Source organism: Talpa europaea (assembly GCF_964194135.1).
Source record: "Talpa europaea genome assembly, chromosome: 6".
Classification (NCBI taxonomy): Eukaryota; Metazoa; Chordata; class Mammalia; order Eulipotyphla; family Talpidae; genus Talpa; species Talpa europaea.
Genome location: NC_140072.1, coordinates 9,804,783 through 9,826,891, shown reverse-complemented (window position 1 = coordinate 9,826,891; position 22,109 = coordinate 9,804,783). Strand labels below are relative to the sequence as shown.

Genomic DNA, 22,109 nt, shown 5'->3' with positions numbered 1-22,109 from the left:
AAGCTTAGCTATTGTAAACAGTGCTGCTATAAACATAGGGGTGCAGGTATTCTTTGGAATTGATGTTTCTGTGTCCTTTGGGTAAATACCTAGGAGTGGAATTGCTGGATCCTGTGGAAGCTCTATGTTTAGTAGGTCCAGAAATCTCCACACAGCTCTCCATAGTGGTTGGACCAGTTTGCACTCCCACCAACAGTGCAGAAGAGTTCCTTTTTCTCCACAACCTCGCCAACATTTGTTGTTGCTAGTTTTTTTAATATGTGCCATTCTCACTGGTGTAAGATGGTATCTCATGGTAGTTTTGATTTGCATTTCCCTGATGACAAGTGATGTTGAACATTTTTTCATATGTCTGTTGGCCATTTGCATTTCCTCTTCAGAGAAGTTTCTTTTTAGCTCTTCTGCCCATTTTTTGACTGGGTTATTTTCTTTGTTGTTGTTGAGTCTCATCAGCTCTTTGCAGATTTTTGTGATCAGTCCTTTATCATTAGTGTTGGGTGCAAAAATGTTCTCCCAGTTGGTGGGGTTTCTCTTTGTTTTTGTTATTGTCTCTTTTGCTGTGCAGAAGCTCTTTAATTTGATGTAGTCCCAGCTGTTTATCTTTGCCTTCACTATCACTGCTTTGGGTGATGTGTCTGTAAAGATGTCTTCGATATGCAAATCACGTAGTGTTTCACCTATATTTCCTTCTATGTATTTTATGGTTTCAGGTCTTATGTCTAGTTCTTTAATCCATTTTGAGTTGATTTTTGTGTATGGTGTGAGGTAGTGGTCAAGCTTCATTCTTTTGCATGTAGCAACCCAGTTTTCCCAGCACCATTTATTGAACAAACTTTCTTTGCTCCAATGCATAGTCTTTGCTCCTTTGTCAAAGATTAGTTGACCATAAATCTGTGGGTTTATTTCTGGATTTTCTATTCGATTCCATTGGTCTGTATTCCAATACCATGCAGTTTTGATGATTATGGCTTTGTAGTATAGTTTGAAGTCTGGGAGTGTGATGCCTCCATTTCCTTCTTTTTTTTTCAGTAGAGCTTTGGCTATTCGGGGTTTTCGGTGATTCCATATGAATTTCATCAATAATTGTTCTATTTCTTTGAAGAATGACATTGAAATTTTGATTGGACTAGCATTGAATCGGTATATTGCTTTTGGTAGGATGGCCATTTTAATAATGTTTATTCTTCCAATCCATGAGCAGGGGACATAAAGTAATTTTTGTGGGGACTGTTGTGAATCTGCCAGTCTCCACAGCAAAAAGTGAAAGAAAAGGAAAAAAAAAGAAAAACACTGGAAAAAGACAGCTGTGTCTCATGTGTGGCAGCGCACCGCAGCAGGGACCTGTCCCGGGCCATGTTCCTGGGGGGCGCACTGAAGAGCAAAAGGGACCTATGTCAAGTACGCAGAGACTGGTAGCCGTGTTCCACCTTGCCGCAAAAATACACACAGGGCGAAACTAAAGCACAGTCCCGGGAAACCAAAATACAGACAGAAGAAAATTAAATTTTGTGTTTAGTAGAATAAATGGATCACTGAACGTGACAACAGTTCGAAAATGCAGAATAATCTCCATCTCAAGCATGCGTACTTCTTATCAGCTCTCACGCGTATCAAAGCAAGTGCCAAGGAGAAATAAACTACAGGAAATAATTCATTTTCTTATAAACATTCGAATTTAAACATCCTGCTGATAGCCTGAGATGCTTAGTTAAAAATTCCAGTACTTTCACAGCAATTATCAAGCCCCTCGAACCCATAGCCCCACCCCCAGAGGAATCGCATCAACTCTGAGAAAGGCTGTAAGTAAAGGCAGTTAGATTTGGCCTGTGGTTGATTGTCTCGCTCAGCTGTCAGTCCTCATTTAAATGCTTCCAGGCTTCAGGCCTTGTGTTTTAATTTCATGAGTCAGTTCACTGTTAATTATAAATAATAGTAAAAGGTACCGATTAGGAATGTTGCTCTGGATCTGTAACCACGCTTTACAACACACTAATTGCTTGAACTTAAGCAAATGAATCTAAGTCTCAGTTTCCTTTTCTGTAAAATTAGGATAAATCACCTTCCTCTCATGTTGCTGTAAGGACTCAGCACCGCGCTTCGCACATTATTCTTGGTTTTCACCGGTTCCCTTTCATTCGCTGTTTGTGTTTACGTGTTGATATAATGACAGTGTGTGCTCCAGACCACTGTGGTTTGGTGTCCAGTTATTTCTTTCCTCCTGCTTCACCTGTTCCCCCCACCCCCCACCACCACCTCCACACACCCCATACTTTTTCAGTTTCCTGCTTAGGGTTACAGGTGCAGAGTCCTCTGTTTGGATCTATTGCCTGTGATTTATAATCTGTAGGGAACTGGATGTATCTTGAGCCAGTGTATGTAAAGGCATTTAGAATAACCACGTGTTACTTGTGAGCCAAGATTTTCATAGACAGCCCTTCCATGATTGTAGCCTGAAGAAATTTTAAAAATAAGTCCAAAACAAAAGGCCTTTCCCCCATCACTTAGAGATTTAACCAGTACGGCCCACTTTAAACGGCAGCTGGACGCGGCAGCTCAAGAAATGCCGTGCGCTGAGCACGCGGGCAGTCTCAAAAGCTCGCTGCTCCCCAGCTTGAGCCCCAGGGTCACGCTGTGTTGCACTCCTAGGCCTGGGCATCGTGTGCCCTGTCACTGCTCAGGCACCACCTGCCTTGATAGCCGAAGGTAGGTGTCGGGTCCCTGTGACCCACCTTTAATGATTCCTGCTCAACTGACTGATGCCTTCATGCATCAGCAGGGCAGGGGGGCGTCTCCCCAGTGCTGACGCGCATCAAGCTGTACTTCTCACTGCACATTTCAAGTTGCAACTGCCTCACTGAAAAGAAAATGCTAAGCTCTCCCCAGAAACAGTCCCTGCTATGTTAGGCAGGAAGCAGCAGCAGGTGCCTGCAGCCATGTTGTCGTGTTAGAGGCTGGCTTCATCGGGGCAGGCCTTCCCCACCTGGCAATTCTGCCACGGACCCAAGTGCATGAAGGTCTTACATGTCTTCACCACCAGAGCTTGTGCTGCCATGAGGGCTCCCAGGGTCTCTTTCTTATTCCAACACCTCCAGGACACGGGCACAGCCCTGACAGACACCACAGGCTTCTTGCTCTGCAGAACCACTGCACCCGGTGCAAGTGACAGTCCAGCTGCTATTTCCCACATGTAATTATCAGGAGTGTCGCTGGTAGAGGGGGGAGTGGTGGGAGACAAGTAAGGCCACTAGCCTGTTGGTATATAACGCCTGCAGACAGCTCATACTCCCAACTCTAGCGGGCGGCTGCTGAGGATCCTGGCAAACTGATCTTCTTGCAACTGGCTGAGAGGTCTCGCATCGGGGACAGATTGTGGAGCTACAGGGAGACTGACACCAGGCGGAAAGAACCAGCATCTGCCAGGCTCTCCTGTTCCCCAGGAAGCAACTAGAACCTCACTCTTCCAGGGCCATGCAAAATGAATCAGGGGCTGTGGAGTGTCCAGAAATGATTGTAGTGAGCAAAAACAGAAGGAGGGGAGACTAAATTAAGTGAAAAATGTCTCAGGTTCTTAAACTTAATCTTATTTTATATACAAAGCCTTTTCTGAATAAAATTTCATTTCTCTAGAAATGCAAAAAGACTAGAACATAGTTCTAGGGCTGTTTCTCAGTGAAGAACAGCAGCCTAGACCTAGACATAGATGTGTTTATATGTGATACACATGTGTTTATAAATGGGTGTACATATGCATAAACATGCATGCAAATATGATGTTTACATACACGTGTGTCCACATGTGCACAGGTATGGTGTACGTTGTGTGTGTGCATGTGTGTACATGTGTGCATGTGCATATGTGGTGGGCAGGTGCAGGTCAGCGTCCAGTGAGGGTCTTAGAAATGTCCTAGACACGTAGGGCTCTGCTCACATTTCATGTGCTCCCTTTGGAATCCTGGACTATCTGGTCATCTTTATGTGTATTCAGCCAGCGTTTTCCTGTCATGCCTGCCACCTGGCCGCAGGCACATGCACTGATGGTCACTAGTGACTATGTCTCAGTAACTGCCTCGTCCTCACCCACCATCTCCTCAGTGTCCACCCCAGCCTCGACACGCACAGCTCTGCCAATGGGTCTTTTCAGCGAGTCCGGGAGCTCTTCACTCAGGCCCTCCTGTGTGGATCTCCTTCCCTCGGGTGCCCTTCATTCACTGCCGTAAGCTGCGCCCTATAGGGAGCCTTGGGACCAGCTGGGAGCCTCGAGCAGGGGCTGTTTTCAAAGCATTGCAGGTTGCTGGTGTTGGGAGGGGAAAGTGTTGTGTAGTAAAAGGCTGTCTTTGTCTTTCAGCTTACATTTTACTATGGAACTATAGATCCTTGGTGTCCCCTCCAGTTCTATGAAGACATAAAGAAAGATTTTCCTGAAGGAGATATTCGACTCTGTGAGAAAAAAATACCCCATTCTTTTGTCCTCTATAATTCCCAGGAAGTGGCTGATATGACAGGTGACTGGCTGAAGGAAGACCTGTCCAAAATATAAACGTTGACACAGTGAAGCGAACACAGGTAATACAGAGGTAGCGCCTGCCTCTTAGTAGTAAGTAGCATATTTAGTAGGTAATCGTTTAACTTTGATATTTGATTTGAGAAGAGAAAAGAACAGTAAGAACCTCTTGGCTCAAAAACTACCAGCTCTTCTGAAACTTGTATGATTTGTGTGGATCATGCCTCTAAAAAAAAAAAGCTACTGGCTCGGAGGCCTCCCATATGCTTCAGGCTAAAGTTAACCCGTCGATGAAATACTCCACAGGTTCAATGACACATTTTCAAGACTCAGGGAACACAGTGATCTAAACAAGGTGTCTTCCATTTGCACAAGATGCCCAGTGGGGCCCAACTATCGGTCTTGGTCGGCAGGATCCTTGCAGGCAAAATGTAACTAATGTAATTGAGTTACATTATAGACTAGGATCTCCTAGAGGAAATGAGGAAAGACCCACTGGAAGACGTGGGAGCTCGATTGGTGGGTTTTAAGTCCGTGGCCAAGAGCATGAAACCAGGAGAAGGACACGCTCGCGTTCCAGCGGCCGGAGGTGATGAGCTGTGGATCTTGGCAGTGGACTCAGCTCTCCCTCGGGACAAGCTGAAGGGGAGACCAGGCTGACTCTGCGCAGGTCCTGGCTGAGATCATCAGTGCCAGATGGGGCACCGAGACAGCCTGCAGGCCCACCCGCTGTGCCTTGCTGCATGTCAGCCTTTCCTCTGGCCACCCGTGCCGCAGGCCCTGGCAGAGACGACGTCAGGGGAGGCACTGCCTGTCTCCATCTCTGAGACTCCTCCCTGGGGTGTGCGACTCCCTGATCTACCTGCAGGAGACTGGGTGAGGCTTGCCAGATGTTACTCTGGTCAACTAAGCAGACAGGAGTTGTTGGAGGATCCTGCCTACCCCTGCCACCCCGAGACTGAGCTGCAACCCGTGAGTGTGAGTGATGAACTCCCCACAGGCTCCTCTCCAGCCCAGGATGGGGAGGCACTGGGCTGCCCCACATCAAACCTGTACCTGCCACATGCAGCTGCCCTTCTGTGACTTTTTCAGGAAAACTCCACTGCAGACCATCCATGAGCCAGGAGCTGTGCTGGGCTTCGAGGACAGAGTTCTTAGCGATGTTATGATTCTCTTCTGAAAGTCTCCTAGTCAGTTTTGAAAGGGCATCTTTCACTGCTGAACAGAGAATTACCACAAATGAGCTCTCCATTTCTGATGAACTTTGTTAGTTGGAAAGAAATTGTTTTATTAGCTAACTAAGCAAGCCATTCGATTATATGCATTCGTCCTCTCTGGACACCTCGAAGGCCACAGGAAGCGCTTGCTGTGCTCTGGAGCCACTAATAATACTGCTGCCGTGGGCTCAGCCCTGGCACCTGCCTGTGCCTCTCCCTAGCTGCAGACTCAGCCTTGGCCCAGATGCATCCTCCCTTCTCCTAGAACCCCCTCAAGGTCTTATTGTTCCCTGACAACAAGGGCACCCTGTCCTTCCTCTCAAAACCCAAAGCCCCTGAGGAAGGACTCAGCTTTGAGATGTGTCAGCCCCAGAGCGAGTCCGACGAGAGTGCTGCAGCAAGGAGCAGGCCCAGCTCGGGCAGGAGACGCAGATGCTCAGCCAGTGCCAGGGCTGCATCTAGAAACCTGCTGTTCGTACGAGGGCCTGTGGCTCTGAAGCCGCACTGGGGAGATGCTCGAGACACCGGCCGGCAGCACGGCAGTAGTTCCACCTACTGGAGCAAAGAGCAAGCACCCCAGTTTTTCTTTAAATATTATTTTCCATTTTCCATTTTTTGAGTCTGCAGTTGTAACATTGTACTATGTTGGTTTTTCAGAGCCTCAAAAAATGATGAAAAGTAAAATGATTATATATACTGTCCCTAATTTCCTGTTTATTATCTAAGCATTAAATGCATTTTCAAAATAAATGTTTTAGCAGCACTTCTGCCCTCGCCCAGCCTGATCTCTGGGTGTTGGGGGAAGAAGGCTCTCTGAGCAATTCTGAGTTCACTCGGGTGCAAGTCTCCCTCTTACATTGAAAAGCCACTTTCTCGGTGCTTTTTGGGAAGAAAGAATCCGATTTCATCACATTGAAGTTCATTTTATGTCATTAGAAATGAAAAGAGTCAATGTTTCCACGCGCATGTGTGAAGTGATCAAGTATGTTGACTGCTGGAGCCCTCACCATCGGCGATTTTAGGTGCCTTCCTCTCCATGCCTCCGTGTCCTAGTCGATAAGATTGGACTAGCAGTAAAGCGCCCCTCACGTTGCTGGAAGGATTAAATGGACTGATGGCTTTAAAGCCATTATTAGAATACCGGGCCAAGAGTGTCTTCTCAATAAAGATTGGCTATAATAATATTTACTCTTAAGCATCATCATCATCAGAAAAAATAAAACTTAAATTGATAAACAGTTAAAATTCACTTTCCAGAAGCATTTTGCCCTGAGCACTAGTCGGGTGCGCGGGCGATCCTTGGCAGAGACTGCGCTTGGTTTGGGGTTTTTGGTGCTGAGTGAAAAGCCGGCAGTAGAGCCGTGGTCTGTATGGGCCAGGGCAGAGACCCTGCAGGTGCAGCCGTGACCCTCGGGCCTCATGTCCACAGTGACGGGGGCCCTCACTCCACGCACTTCTCCACTCAACCCTTGGAGAGCCGGTGACCTTGATGTTCTTTCATCCCGCGCTACATTCAAATTGAATGTCCGTGCAGACTTGAGGACCCCCGGAGACATGACAGCTGACACAGCGCCTGGTCCGGATTCCATGTTTGTTTGTTTGTTTTTTCTAACATTTTCAGGACAAATCGGGCCACTTGAACGGGGCCTGACAGTGAGTTTGGGAGAAGGAGAGGGGTGGTGACTTTCTGATTCCTGGGTGGAGAGGTGGAGAACGCCCTACTGCGGAAAAACTGACTTGTCTGGGGGCTGAGGTATCATGTCATTTTACTTCCAAGTGGTTCACAGAAAAATCTGTTCTTTGTGCTGTACTGCGAACTCTTTTGTAATTTGGAGGTGATTTTGAAATTTGTAAAAATAATTATTAAAAAACAAGCATCATGCTCTCTCCTTCTGCACCTCTCTCTTCTTGCTGTTTTTCCAGAAAGTGGATATATTGTCATTTCAGTCCACGGAGACCAGGCATCAAATCTGCCATTTGTCAGGTTTGGGGTGTTACAAAGGCTCAACTCTCTCTCCTCCCTCTCCACCATCACCCCGTGTCCTCATCTGTGAATGTGCTTGCTTCAGTTCTGGGAGGTTTTGTGTTTGTTTCTAATGGGGTCGGATGAAGTCATGCGCACACGTCCAGCTCATGGTAGATGAGCTCCTAAAGGAAAGTGCGCGAACGTGATTTTCTTTTCATCTCTCGCTGTGGTGCAGCGGGCACCCATGATAGCATCAGTGCACTGTTTCTCCCGCCTGGAGCCCGATTCTTGCAGTCCTAGCAGTTCTGGTTCATGATGGGGGGACGGAGGAGGCAAGCTCACCTGGCTCACTTTCCAGCCTCAGGCCACGCAGGACACACACACACACTCTCTCACACACACACACACACACACACACACACACACACACACACACACCTGGATACTGGAGGACATCACCTTGAGGTGCTTACAGTCAATTTAGAAAAGATGCAGGAAGCACAGCATCTCTTAAATAGTGTGAGACGGCACCTTTGTCCCTGGCCTTCCCTTGCAGGAACAAGAAGATGCTCGGGGTCACCTTCCCCCGGAGAGTGGCATTTGAGGAGAGGCGAGTTAGTGGGTCTGTGTGCTCTGTGAACAAATGTATCCATGATGCCTAATAGGCCAGCTATCAAGAAACACAATTCACTTGGTGCATCAGATTATCAGGAATCACTTCTCAGGGACTCTCTCTCCCTCGGTAGGGGTGTGAAATGGACCTGCTCTTTGATCTGGGTAGCATTTCCCCAGCAGAGCTGTGACACAGGGTCAGCGAGATTCGAGGACCTCGATAGTGCTCCTCTGACCCTGGGGACTCTGAGAAAGCAGGCACCAGCTCCTGCCCATTCTTGCCCCGTCCGGCTGCAACTGTTGCTTCTTTCTCTGATTAGAAAACCTCTGCAGTTTGGGTATTAGCAGCTCCCAAATATGTGGTTATTGTTCGCTGAGCACAAACCCCGTGCAGCACCCCAAGTGGGAATTACAGCAACAATACAGGAGACCGTGTCCTGGGATAGCAGAGCGTTTTCATTTTTAATTGCATTCCTCAGACATTCTGGCAAAGGGGCCCACGCTGACCTCCCCACATTGGGACAGGCTTCCTTCTGGGTAAGTCTATGGGAAAATTCCTCTTTCCTGGGAGGGAATGTGACCCTGTGACTGGGCGTCCATTACAGCCAGGGGGTGCGGGTGCACCTGCGGGGCCGCCCTCCCTCACGGAGGGACTCGAGTCAGCCTCTGCAAATCCACCCGCACGGGCTCTGCAGAACATCTGGGCCTCCTCCCACCGCCCCGCTGAAGGCTGCGCACCTGCATGTGATTAGCACAGGCGGACACCCCAGCCTCGCGTCAGTGGCTGCACGCTGGTGACACGTTGCAACACACCCGTTTCTCCCCAGGTCACGTTCCTTCCGGGCAGATGGGTATAGGGTTCCCAGGGTCACGGGAGCACTGGCCACAGCGGGGCAGCAGTGGTAGCCGCAGGCCTGGCTTTCTCGCCTACCTGGAGATGAGCAGGCACCAGCACACCAGGCGCTGCCGACTGGGGAGGGTGGCCAGTCGTCAAGCCCTTAACATCAGTGACTGTGGGCCCTTCCGCTTCCTCTCCTCGGGTTTGGGGAGTAGGAAGCAGTTTCAAATGCCACCCCTGACCTGCCTTTCTCCCTGTCACTGCCCCTTCTCTACTGAATGTGGGACCCTCTGCCCACAGACCGCCAAGGTATGTCACGTGTAGATGAAAGGTGAGAAAACAGGCCAGAGAGGGTTATCAATAAAGCGTGCTTCCACGGCAGGGTCATGGACCTTGCACATTTTGTCAGACCAACCAAACAAGTTCGCTGGCGAACAATTTTCCTTCCTAAGAGACACTTTGCCTCAGTAAAGATTCAATTAAGGGCCAAAAAGGAAGCAGACTTTGTTCATCTACCTTTCACTTGAGAAAGACACACCTGGCCACAGGCCTGGCATTAGCACCTGCAGGAGGCCTGTGGGCCAGAGTGGGCCTGTGCTGCCCTTGTTCTCTGCAAAGACAGGTCACACTGGCCGGTCTATGGCCCAGAGGACGTGACCCTGGCAGGAAGCCAGCAGTGAGAGCAAGTCCCTGCCACCCTCCCACACGGCCTGCTCAGTCACTAGTCCTCTCCCAGAGGCCTTCCCAGAGCAGAGTCCAGTCTCCTTCGCCGTGTGTGAGCCAGGGCCGCTGCAGGGCACCTGTGGCTGCTGCAAAGATGTGACAGGTGGGATGGGGCGCTCGACATAGGTCTGCACGTGGTCCGGAAGGGGACCCCGCAAAAGTTCCCATCCAGTTCGTTCTAGGTTTTTCTTTGTTTCTAGAAAATACGCAAGTGGCCTTGCAGAGGACACTGCTGCAGCCACCTGCCGAGCCACGGCTCCCAGGACAGGCCGTGCCCTCTCCGCAGGCCACGCCTGCTTTCTGAAGTGAAAGGTCCTGCAGCAGCCCAGGGCACAGGAAGCCAGAAAACCTTCTCGCCCTCTGGGTTTGGAGTGACGATCCTCACTCATTACAGGACACAATGCTCATTTTCCAGAGAGAAAATACTTTCCACTGCCTTTTGGCCTCTTCTCCCCGGAACCAAGCCTGATTCTTCTGCCTTCCCGTCCAGAAGGGGCGTCATGCGGGGGTTGAGGGGCTGCGCCTGGTGTCTACACAGTGCTGGGGGGGTCACGCAGACCGGGGAACCACAGCCTAACCCTAGCACCGCACCCCCCACCGTGGGGGTGGGGGGTCAGCATAAAGCCCCGCGGGCCTGAGAGGCCACCCCGGAGTGGCTGACTCCTGCTCCTGGGGTTGAGGGCGGGAGTAATAGCACAGAAGAGCTTGGTGGCAAGTCACAAAACAGGTCCCTAGAGGAGCGGTTCTATCAATAAAATATTTAATCAACTTATCTGTACAAAATATTAAAAATGGTTACTGCAGAGTACACAAGGACGTTTAACAAATATATACTGCTATAAAATTGTCAAGAAAAATAGAGATTGTTTTACAGTTCATTTACATTTCAATATGTACAATCTATTTAAACTTGAGCTCACATGTACACAGTGGGTTTGTACTGCCCTTCGAGAGCTCCCTGCGCGCTGGCCGGCCTGGCAGGGTTCACGACATCAGCTCTTGCTGCCCAAGTGGCCCGGCCAGGCAGCAGGGTGCCCCAGCCCCAGGCCCACGCCCCAAGCCGCGGAGTTCTGCTCCCACCAAACCAGAGCTGGAATCGCCCGCCAAGGAAACCTCAGCTCGCATTAAACAAGCTCGAAAAACTCACCCCTCTCCCCGTTCGTCCTGAGCCCGGCTGAGGAACAGTGAGTGTCACCGCAAGATGAAAGTGACTTCCACCCCCCAAAAAAGAATGCAGTTTGCCCTCAGCTGCTGAGGGAACAGTCCCTGTTGCTGAGCCATGATGGCATTACCATCACTCCAAATTTTGCACATTTCCTTAAAATCCCAGTCCTGGAGCCGGGGTAAGCGTGCTAGTGGAGGCGGGTGGCCGTCAGACAGCACCGGCCCTGACTGGCGTGGTTACTTTACAGAACATTTCAGGATGAGAGCAATTGCCTCTTTATATTGAAGAAGAAGAAAAAAAGTTTTCTAAGCTTTCCAGAACTGCCTCCTGCCATCCGCTGAAGGGCAAGTGGCAGCCCGCATGTTAAACCCTGTAACAAGTTCATTGGCCCTTCATTTGGGGTGAAATACTCGCAGCTAATAGACCTAAAGTGACTGCATTATGATTCTTTGTCATAGAAAACATGGAAGCTGCTTGCACTACAGTATAAAGTGATACAAAAAAAATCATTCGGGGTGTGTGACCCGTGATGTGGCTGAGGTGGAGAATGCCAGGGAAATGCCCCTTTCAAAAGTCTGTTCCTGGCTTGGAGCACCTGAGTATTTCCCAGTCAGAAAGCACGTCTTCCCCAGAGCGTGCTTTCTCGCTCAACGGCACCACCATCTCGCAACCAGAATGCTGAGTGGCTGCCTTTGCTCTGACTCTGGCAGGTCCTGACCCAGAAATGTAAGTTGCAAAGAAATAAGCTCTGCTTGTGGGTGCCCCCTTCCCACGCCATGCTGCTGCCCTGCAGGGAAATAGGACCCACGAGTCTTCCCTCGCCCCTGGTGCCCTCACGCACGCCAAGATAAGCGGGAAGTGGGGAGAGGCCTGCAGCGCATCTGTCAAGCTTTCAGACTCTCCTGCTGAAAGTCCAGGCAGGGCTGTCTGGGCTGAAGCGGCCGAGGGCAGCCCGGCAGGTGGGGCCCCCGCGGCGTGTGCAGGGCCGCCTCTCACTGGCCTCCAGCCGCCCTTCCCAGTCCCACCGCCCCGGAGCGTCGGGTGTGTGGTGGTGGGCTCCCGATGGGCTTGTGGGTTACGTCTAATTCAGCAGGACTCTGATGACCAAGCCTTCGAGCAAGTCTTGTTTTTAATCACCCTGGAAGCTCCCGCCATGGTTCTGGGCTCCAGCGGCCCAGGGGCTGGGAGCAGCGTCTCGGCAGGTCTCAGATGCAGTGGTGGGCGTGGTGGCCTCGCTGGTCAGCCAGCATGGAGGCGCTTTGGGAGAGAACACCGGCCCGGGCCCCTCCTGCCAGGCCATCTCCAGCCACGGCCACCCTGTTCGCCAACAGCTCAGCGGGCAGTGAAATAGAAAGGCAAAGGCAAAACAGCCTGCCAGGGGCTGCAGTCTCCCCCCGCGACTCCCTACGATGCCCAGGGCTTGACTATCAAAGTTTTTCCTTTTCCCTTTTCTAGACAACTTATTTCTGCATCCCCTAACTGACTTAGCAAAAGGGTAAAAAGTGTCTAGCGGGGCCCCTCCCTAGAGCGAGGTTTCTAAACTAGCAGACAAAGTTCATCAGGCAACAAAGAGCCACAGCCCTGCTCGGCACAGCAGCACATGGCAGCGCCCTGCCGGGTCTTCGCCGGCTGCAGAACCCTCGGGAAGTGGCCCTCAACGCCAGCCCTACTGCTTTGCCCCAGGCCTGTGACAGAGTCAAACCTTCCCTCCGCCAGCACAGACGCACACACTGGCAGGCACGGGTGTCTGCAGGGCTGCCGGGCAGTTCCCTCTCCCCAAGGCCTGAGCAGGCAGAGGGGGCTGCTGGCTGGGCCACTGAGGATGGACTTGTGCTTTCAAACAACCACAAGCGTACCCCGAAATGCAGACTTGTTTTGCAGTGACCACACAGTTGACTCCACCGCCCTGGGTTGCTCTGCTGTAACTTCTGGGTTGCCACGAAGCACCAGCCCAAACTCTGCTCAGCCAGCCAAGGCCACAGCTGCTGTCGGCCCCTGGGGCACACACTGCAGGGAGGCAGAAGCAGCAAGCACCGTGCAGTGGAGCTGGATATCCTGAGCACAGAGCCTCCCCGAGCGAAGCTCAGACCCAAATGGCAAATTTCAAGTCCTCAGTGACCCCCCTGATTTACTAAGCCACAGCCAACCCTCACCCCCAGCCCAGGGCAGGTAACTTCACAGACAGGAAATGTCCTCCCGAAAACTGCCTGGCAGGGAGGTAACTGTGCACAGCTCTAAACTTGGGGGCAGGTGAAAGCCCAAAGGGCACAGAGAGGAAGGTGACTGCTCCAGCCTAAATGGCCAGAAGGCTCTGGGAACCAAAGGCCTCCAAAGTACCCAAAACATGACAAACAACATCTTTTTTGACTCCTGCCTTCTAATGCTTCTTAATGTTAAATCTGCCACCATTTTCCAGGCCACAAAAAAGAAGAGATAGAGAAGGGTTCTGGCACCTACCCCTGGGCCAGCCCCCAGGCAGGGCACCAGACATGAGCTTGGCAGGGCGGTGGCCAGGAGAGGGTGGGACCTGCCAGAGCAGTCCACCTGCCACCTGTCCTCATCCAGGGGCAGCCCAGGGTCCTGCCTGGGCTGCCAACCAGCCTTTTCTCTCCCCTGCTGCTTCCACAGAGCACCAGCAGAGCGGGAGTCTCGCGACCTGGTCACAGAAGCACGTCAGCCCAGGGAGGCTCTTCCCACCTGTGTGGGCCCGGGAGGGCTGACGCTGCTGGAAGTGCTCCTCCTCCAGGGACGCAGGACAGGGCTTGGCTTTGGTGAGCTGAGTCCTTCCCCCTAGGTCCAGGCACCCCTGCACTTGCCTTGCCCTGGGTGGAAATCGAAGCAGCAAAGAAGGCGAGGAGCATCGTGGACACGGGTGCAGGCACACAAGAGCGGCAATGCTCATGCAACATGGCGCTGGGGCCGGGACCTGCGTGGAGGGGACCTTTCCTGGGACCAGATACATTCGCTCTGCCTTTGAACCATGTGAGTGACCTGGACCAGGTAGAATCCCAGAGCCGGGAGCTGCAGAGCTCCTTATTTTACATGGGCAGAAGTTTTAAGCTCTGGGTGGGAGGTGACAGCCGGGATTCCCAGAGGGGATGGAGGCTGGTGAGGGGCTGCCCTGCAGGCAGGCAGACGTGTGGGAATCCACACAGACCCACACCTAGCACAGACACTCAGGAGCCCATGACGCCCCACTCCATCAGTCACACTGGACTCACCCATGTGCTGACTCTCTCCTTCCCAGTCCAGACACCTTCAAGGAGACAAAGGCAGGTCCTTCCCTCCCCCGACACTGCTGTTTCCCCCAGCCTTGGTCTGCGCAGCCCATCTGCTGGTCCCACGTCCCCTCTGAGAGGCTCTCTCGAGAGCTGGCCAGGCCCCGATGACATCTGTGCCCCAGAGACGGCTGTAGCGCTTTCTCTTCCTCTCCCGGGGTTTCTGGACGGCAGATGCAAGCACGGGGAGACTGACTTGGTCTGTGCACAAGCTGCTCTTGGAAAGCATTCAAATTCCCCCCACTTTTAGAACAAAATCAGGCTGTAGTCCCCAGTTGCTTTCTGCTCCGAGTTTGAATGAAATCGCAAACAGGATAAAAGACTTGTTAAATTTGACTCACACTCCAATGCCACCCACAGGGCGGTCAGTACTCTCTGGAGCACTGACAGGGAGGCTCCACGACGCTGTCAGGAGAGAGGGAGATCACTGGCCTGGGTCTGATGGCGTGGACTCCGCTGTCCTCTGCCCCCAGCGATCACATGCAGGGCAGCACCATGGGTGACAGCTCTGCTCAAGCCCACTTCCCAAGGTGAGATGACCACCTCTCCAGAGGACCCAGCCCTGCTGCATGGGAAGTCAAGCGACTGGGCATCAGCAGACATGCCGGCAGGCCAGGATTGGGGTCTCCTTTAGGACAGAAGTCTGGCTTCAAGCAGCAGTGACCAGGCCTTCTTGGTGTTTTAGCAGGCCCAGCACCAGCCCCCTGAGGTCCCAGCAGGCCTGCCCTGTGCTCCCCGAGCAGGGAGGCCAAACCGTACTCTCTAGCAGAAAGACAGTTCAAATGCTCTCCACTGGCAGTGCAAGATTCTCCCCTAACAAAATGGAAAATTCCATTTTTTTTTTAGGAGGAACAGTAGGGGAGGGGCTGCCTTCACTCACAGCCTGCTCTCCCAGGTGGGGGCTGCAGATTGCCGCTAAGTGACCACCTAGAAAGCAGACAGACTGGGCTGGCTGGAGCCTTTTCTCCACAGAGCTGCTCTAACCACATCAGAGCAGCAAGGCCTGTCTGCCTGCACATGTGGGGGCCCCTCCACTGTCATTTCCAGAAAGTGAGACACATCCTTTCCAGTCACCTACTTTTAAATCTGAGATGTCACAGGGCTGGTGGAGTGGCATGGGCACATATGGCCCCTGGTGGTTCCATGCAGCTCCAGAGGAAACACAGAAGTTCCTCTGTTTCAGTAAACAGAGAACACACTGAGGACATTGGGGCCACGGAAGGAACTGTCACCCCTGGGTGCGGCCTGGGCTCAAGATGCAGGGAGATGCCTACTTCCTGCATCACTCGGACACATTTGGTTTCAGGAGGAGCTAATCAGGGGAAACAAAGAAAGGGGATTTTTTTTTTCATGCCAGGTTGAATCAATACATCCCCCCCCCCAATTTGTTTCTCCTAGTCACTAAAAAAAAGTATCAAAATATTTGCTTTTGTCCAAAGATAGGAAATACCGTAAAATGTCTTCAAAATAATAATGGGTTGTAATTTTTCATTAACTCCTTTTCTAAATAAAACTACAACTTGTTAACACTTTAGTGCCACTTAACGGCAGGCATCAGGGCAACCAGCACGCGGGCATCATCACAGCACAGGTTAGCAAAGCAGAGTGAGGCGTCTCTGGCGAAATCCACACAGGTAACGGGACCATCCTGCCCAGCGACTGGAACCGCCTGGGAGTCAACCAGAGCAGTCACTTCTGGATTTTTTGTCTTAACCCAAGAGATGGCTGCACTTTCTGGTTATTTATAGCTACTCGCGTAGCCAGCATATAAATTCACACTGTAAATGTGTTTTCTTTTCCTTTGGGGGAATTTTAAGGATAGAAAGGACTCAGGTGGGGTCAATCTCTAGTATCTCTCTCGCACTCAAGAGTGGGATCACTGAGAATCTTGCGTAACTCATCCTGGACCTTTGCACCCAAGACTAGAAGGGAACCCTCTGAGGCCCTAGAGGAGAAAGCCCAGCGCAGCCTCCAAGAGGGGTGCCCAGGGGGGCTGCAGGGCTTTTCAGAGAAGCCCTCAGAGCCCAGACAGGTAGAATCCTAGGTGCTCCTCCTGCCCTCCCAGCCATGTACACAGGCCCACACGGGAGTCCAGGCAGGAACATCCAGGTGCCGCGAGGAAGCCTGGTATAGGAGTGAGCTCCTTTTTTACATGGAGAGAAAGTCCTTTTGCCCAGACTCTATGGGCCAAAATACTGAGCCTGGGGGTGGGAGGCTAGACTTCCATGCCCCTCCACTCAGGCCTTCTGGAGAGGCCAGTGCCCTTCTACAGAGCCAGGCCGGGAGGGGGCTGGCCTTGCTCCCTGGGCTCTGAACTGCTGGGTTGCGGGGAGTTGAAATCTCACAAAAGCACTTTTGTGTGGCTTCATTTCCCGTTACAATCACACTGCCAAAAACTACAACAACACCACGGCGAATGCGTGTAAAAGCCGATACAGACTTGATCACTAAGCCTAGAGCACATGTTGCCCACTCGGAGTCCACCATTTGGAGGGGACTTTGCCTAGCTGGCAGACTGGCCCAGTCCTCTGAGGGAGCCACCCCACAAAGCCTCCTGGCCTCTTTCAAGCCCTAGTGGCATCCTCCCCAGCTCCTTAGGAGGCCTCCTGGCAGGTCAAAGAAAAGCCACCGTTGGCCCCTCCCCTGACTCCCAGCTTTTGGTGCCCCCAAGCGCAGCAACCACCTGGGGCTGCCCGGTTCAGGAGGTCAGAACCTGGTGGATGCCACCCACCCCCAACTTCAGGTCAGACCAGACTCCGGGTTCCCAACCTCTTCCCCATGTCACCCCATCTTCCAAATTACATTTATTCTTTCTGCTTTCAAGTTCACTCCCAATTGGACCTGATGGAAAGAGGAGGAGCGGATCTCCCTCCCGGTGCATTCTTCCCAACAAACATTCCCTTTCGAAATTGAGGAGGAGCAGTTAGACCTTAGCCGCTAAATGAAAAAGAGAAGGCCTTTTGCAGGGGCTCCTTCCCAGAGAAAATGGCCCAGTCTTAACATAAACTTTCAGTGAAGGCCTGACACCCTCAGCGGGTCCCAGAGGGCAACCCCGGGGCTGCCCCACACTCAGCAGAAACAAAAAGGGGTAAGAGAAAACCGACTCCAGTGCCCCTCCAGCTCACCCACTCTGGAGCCCCCAACCCCAGCCTGTTTACCCGACTTAGCGCCCTCACTGTAACACTGACACACCACCTTCTCCCCAAAAGACAGGAGGGGCCGCCGGTGATGCGCTTCCAAAGTACACGTGGCTGTGACTTGCGGTGGCCTCGGGTCATCTCTTCCCAGGGCTGCCACGCGCTGTCCACGGTGCACGTGTGCACGGCCGCATGAGTGTGCGGGTGTGAGTGTTGCTGTGAGTGTGAGCGCGCGCCCCCTCTCCTCGCACAGCGCAGGGCCGGGTCCGCTCGTGCTCCGTGACGCGCCCCGCCCGCGGCAGCTCCTCGCCGGGGTCCTGGGCGGCGCGGCTGCCGCTTCCAGGCTGGCCAGGCCGGCGTGCTACCTGCAGCCACAGGCCTCCACCACCATGTCCTCGTACTGCTTGTAGACCACGTTGTTGGCGGCGTCGATGTAGAGGATGCTGATGGGGCTGAGGCGCGCGGGCACGCAGCAGGAGGCGGGCGCCGCGTCGGGCGCCATGGAGTTGAGCAGCGTCTGGATGATGGCGTGGTTGGTGGGCTCGAGGTGCGAGCGCAGCGGGAAGTCGCAGACGCCCTCGCAGTGGTACGCCTCGTAGTCCAGCGGCGCGATGATCCAGTCGTCCCAGCCCAGCTCCTTGAAGTCCACGTGCAGCGGCTTGCGGCTGCAGCGACTGCGGCCCCTGCGCGCGTGGCCCCGGCCCGCGCCCCCGCCGCTGCCCGGCGCAGCCCGCGCCCCGGCCAGGGCCGTCCGCCGCCGCCGCCGGCCGCCGAGGCCCGCGGCCGGCGACCCGATGACGGGTCCCGGGTCCGGCGGCGGCTCGGCGGCCAGGGCGGCCCGCAGCGCGCGGGCCTGGGCGCGGATCTCCCTGAAGAGGCTCTCCTTCCTCTGCGTGCGCGAGGACACGACCAGCAGCGCGCGCTCCTCCGCCGCCTCGCCGCCCCCGGCCCCCGAGCCGAAGCCCAGCGGCCTCAGCGCCAGCGGGCTCCGCGCGGGGTCCGCCACCGCGCGCAGGCGGAGGCAGAAGGCCCCGGGCGCGCGCGGCTCCAGGCGGTGGCGCCGCACGGCGTCCGCCACGTCGAACACCTCCCAGCGGGCGCCGTCCAGGGGCTCCGCGGCCCGCGAGAGCTGCAGGTGGGGCGCGCGGGCCGCGCCGGGGCACGTGGACAGCAGCAGCAGCGGCGGGGGAGCCGCGCCGCCGGGGCCGGGGCCGGGGCCGGGGGCCAGGGACGCGCGGCGCAGCACACGCAGCTCGGCGCCCACCACCTCGTCGGCGTCGGGAAGGCTGGACAAGTCGAACTGGAAGCTCAGGCCGGTCTCCGCCGCCGCTGCCGACTCGTCTGCAGGGGACGGGCAGAGAGAGAGAGCGCGGTGAGCGCGAGGCCGCAGCCCCGGCCGCCCGCCCGCCGCGGAGTCGCCGACCTGCGCGCAGCCCCCGCCGCGGGCGCGGAGCGGGGCGACGGGCGCGGGCGCAGCCCCTGGCCCCCGGCCGGCCCGCAGCGGAGGCGGCTTCTCCCACCCATCCCGACCAGGCTTTAGTTCAAGGAGCTGAAAGTCTCTCGCCACCGCAGGGCCCCGCGCACCGCTGAGCCGCCAGGACAAGAACGCACCCCCACCCCACCCCAAGACCGAGACCTAAAGACTCTGGGGTTTGGCTGCGACCCCCAGAGCCCGAGCTTCCCAGAACTAGGTCGAGGCCAGACCACGGCCGGGGGGCGCAGCAGAAGCCGCGCCGTCCGAGGTCGGGAGCCAGGCCCACTGCCCGCCGGTGCGCTCTGCTCTGCCCGGGAACTGCCCTGGCGGCAATGCCGAACCCCCAAGGGCGGCGGGGTCCCGGCTGTGCGCAAATGGAACATTCGCGTTGCCTGTAACTGCTCCTGCGGCTGCCACCCTTCCCCAGCCGGCCTGGACATCCCTGCCAGGGGGGTCTCCCACGCAGACTGCCACCCTAAGAGCCGTCCGGAAGGGGAACGGGTCAGCGGGGCTGCCAAGGAGCTCCGCGAATCTGGCCTTCGAGCTGTGCGGGAGGCGAGCTGCGGCCACCACCCGGCGGGCTCAGCCCCAGGCCTCCCGCGGACCAGCGCTGCTGACGCGAAACCCCAGGCCCAGCAGCAACTCCAGCTCCCGAGACCTCTGATGGGGAGGGGGAGCGAAAGGGGGACGCAGCAGTGGAGCACAGGGAATCTTCTGGAAGGTTTGGGAAGGCCAGGGACTGTCTTGCTGCAGCCAGGGCAGCGGCCCCAGGAGATCTTGTCTCCAGGACCCTCTGGTCCCTTCTCAGGCTAATTCTTTCCCTCGTTATGACTTATCTCCAGCTTTGGAGTTTTATTTCTGGTCGTGTGCACTTTTTTTTTCCTTTTTGGTCTTCAGGAAAAAAAAGTTAAATTCCACCAAGGAGCAGATAAGGAGCTTTCTTTGAAGAGGGTCATATGGTTTCGTTTTGCCCCAAACTCTGAGAGACTGAGCAGACTCCCCCCACCATCGGAAGTCAAGCCCTCCGCTTCTGAGGTGGAAGGCTGGGTGCTGCCAGTGATTTCTGGGGACCTCCAGTTGCTCTACACTAAGGCTTAAGGTGGGAGGGAGGCAGGAGAAGTGTTAGCAAATGCTCCCCACTCCCCCATGTGTCCCTCTCCAGGCTTGCCACTGGAACACTTCCTCTGAGCCACCCCGGAGCCTCTCCCAGCTTCAGGGCACTGCTGCTGTATGCCCCCACCCACCCCTGGAAGGAAGGTGAGGTGGCCTTACCTTTGCCAGCCAAGCAGAGCTCCGCAGGAAAGGATTTTTCTCAGGCTGAGGTTGTGGCAAGCCTACATGCACCCATGAGAACAGGCTCCTGGTGCCTCTGCTGGCTTGGGTCCCTGTGCACCCCACCTCCTGCGCACCCCACCTCTCCCATCACCTGGGAACAGCTTTAGAACTGGGCCTGCTCTGGCCTTGCACCCCAGTATTCCAGCATCCTATGAGCAGGCAGGAGGGCATGCCAAGCCCTCAGAGACTGCTTGAAAGCCCCCACCAGACTAGAGGGCCATTTGGGCCTTGGGTGTCCAGAATAAATCGGCTTTTGGCGTGTGAGCCAGTGGGCAATGCCGGGTCCCTGCAGGGCCTCTACCTGCTGTCCCAGGCCAGGGCCGCACAGCTGCTCCGGCTCCCAGGCAGCCTGGGCCTGCTGCGGCGCCCGCTCAGCCTGCAAACTCCACTTTCCCTCCTGCCTTCTGTGTCATATCTCTGGCTGGATAGAATTAAGGCCCAAATTACTTGCATTTCCGCCTGAAATTAGTTAAATTTTCCCTATCTGTCTGCTCTAATGACTTCAATAGAGATTAATAAAATCCAGATGACACAGCAACCACCGAGACCTCACCCAAGTCCTACCTTTGGAGGGTTCAGGGCAGAGTAAGGTGGGCGCGTGGTCAGAGACAGGCCACATTCCTCCACGGCCGCGCTCGTCACCCTCCCGCGCACGCAGCGAGTCCTCGCCTCTGTGTCTCCCGGGGCCCAGCGCAGGGCCCGGGCACCCAGGGCTGCACCCTCCGCCGAGCCCAGGCAGCCGGCTGAGAGGGGCCTCCCTCCTGTACCTGGAGATCCCACCGGCTTCTCTCGGAACATCGTCCGCCTCTGTCCGCGTCCCGGAGTCCCCCCCATGTGCGCGGCCCCCGAGGGACCGGGAGCTGCAGCGGTGGCTGCACCGAAGTCGCGGCCGCCCCCACCGCGAAGGCCGCGGAGGCCCCCAGGGCCGGAGCCCCGTCCGGCTGCTCCAGGGCTGGGACGAACCTGCCTCCTCGAGGGCAGCGCCCGGCCTCCCCCGGGGCCGGCCCGCCCGCTGCCACGGCCTCGCCAGTCGCGGCGAGGTTTCCTTCCAGCACCTGAGGCCGGGCGGGCCGCGCCCACGGAGGGGAGAGCGCCCGGCCCCCCGCGGCCCCCGCGCGGGGCGCGCCCGGCAGACGGCGCGGGAGGCGCGCGTACCTGGGGTCGCCTGGTCCGCGAAGCCGGTGATGGTGTCCGCGCGGCCGCGGCGGCCGGAGCCCGCAGGGGAGGCGTCGGCGGCCCCGGCCAGGCCGCGGTACAGCGACATCATGAACTGGTGCGGCACCACCGAGCCGTTCCTGAAGCCCGCGCCCGCGCCGCGCCGCGCCGCGCGGGCCCCGAGCGCCGCGGCCGGGCCGAGGGTCCGCCCGCCGCCGCCCCCCGGCCCCCGCGCGGGCCCGGCCCCCGCCGCCCGCAGCACCGCGGCCGCCTCGAGCCCGTCGCGGGGGCGGCAGGCGCTCAGCAGCCACAGGCACAGCGCGGCGGCCGCGCTCAGGTCCATGGGCTCCGCGGGCCGGGCGGGCGCGCGGCGCGGGCTCCGAGGCTCCGGGAAGTCCCCCGGCGCCTCCTGAACATAGTGTTTAATAACGGGGAAGCGTGCGCGGCCGGCCGCGGCCCCCCCGCTCCCCCACCCCGCCCAGCGCCGCGAGCAGCGCCCCCTGCCGAACGCTCGAGCGCCGGCGCCGCGCCCCCCACTTCGGCCGAAAGCGGCGCCCCCGCGGAGCCTCCGCCCCCCGCCCCGGAGCCGCGGCCCCCGCTCGCCCGCGAGGGCTCCCCGCGGCGTCTCCCCCCAGCCCCCCAACCCCGCCCCGAGCCGCCGACCCTCCTCCACCCTCCCGCGCCCGAGCCCAGCGCGCCCCCCTGAGT

At 55.9% G+C, this 22,109-nt stretch overlaps 2 protein-coding genes across 2 annotated transcripts in view; one reads left to right on the top strand and one right to left on the bottom strand.

The window, feature by feature from the left end:
- The window catches only part of LDAH (lipid droplet associated hydrolase), a gene marked incomplete at both ends in the record, with an annotated part of 66,010 nt that extends 61,473 nt beyond the window's left edge, over positions 1-4,537 (top strand). Inside the window, one exon of the mRNA XM_084235812.1 lies at positions 4,346-4,537. Within this exon, the coding sequence (XP_084091938.1) occupies positions 4,346-4,537 (192 nt within the window). The remainder of the gene's footprint in view (positions 1-4,345) is intronic.
- Positions 4,538-17,798: 13,261 nt separating this feature from the next.
- On the bottom strand, positions 17,799-21,744 carry GDF7 (growth differentiation factor 7; the record flags this gene model as incomplete). The annotated part of the gene is made up of 2 exons (XM_084235422.1): positions 17,799-18,778; positions 21,402-21,744. 2 exons carry the CDS (start codon positions 21,742-21,744, stop codon positions 17,799-17,801), a joined length of 1,323 nt encoding a protein of 440 aa, XP_084091548.1.
- Positions 21,745-22,109: the final 365 nt, after the last annotated feature.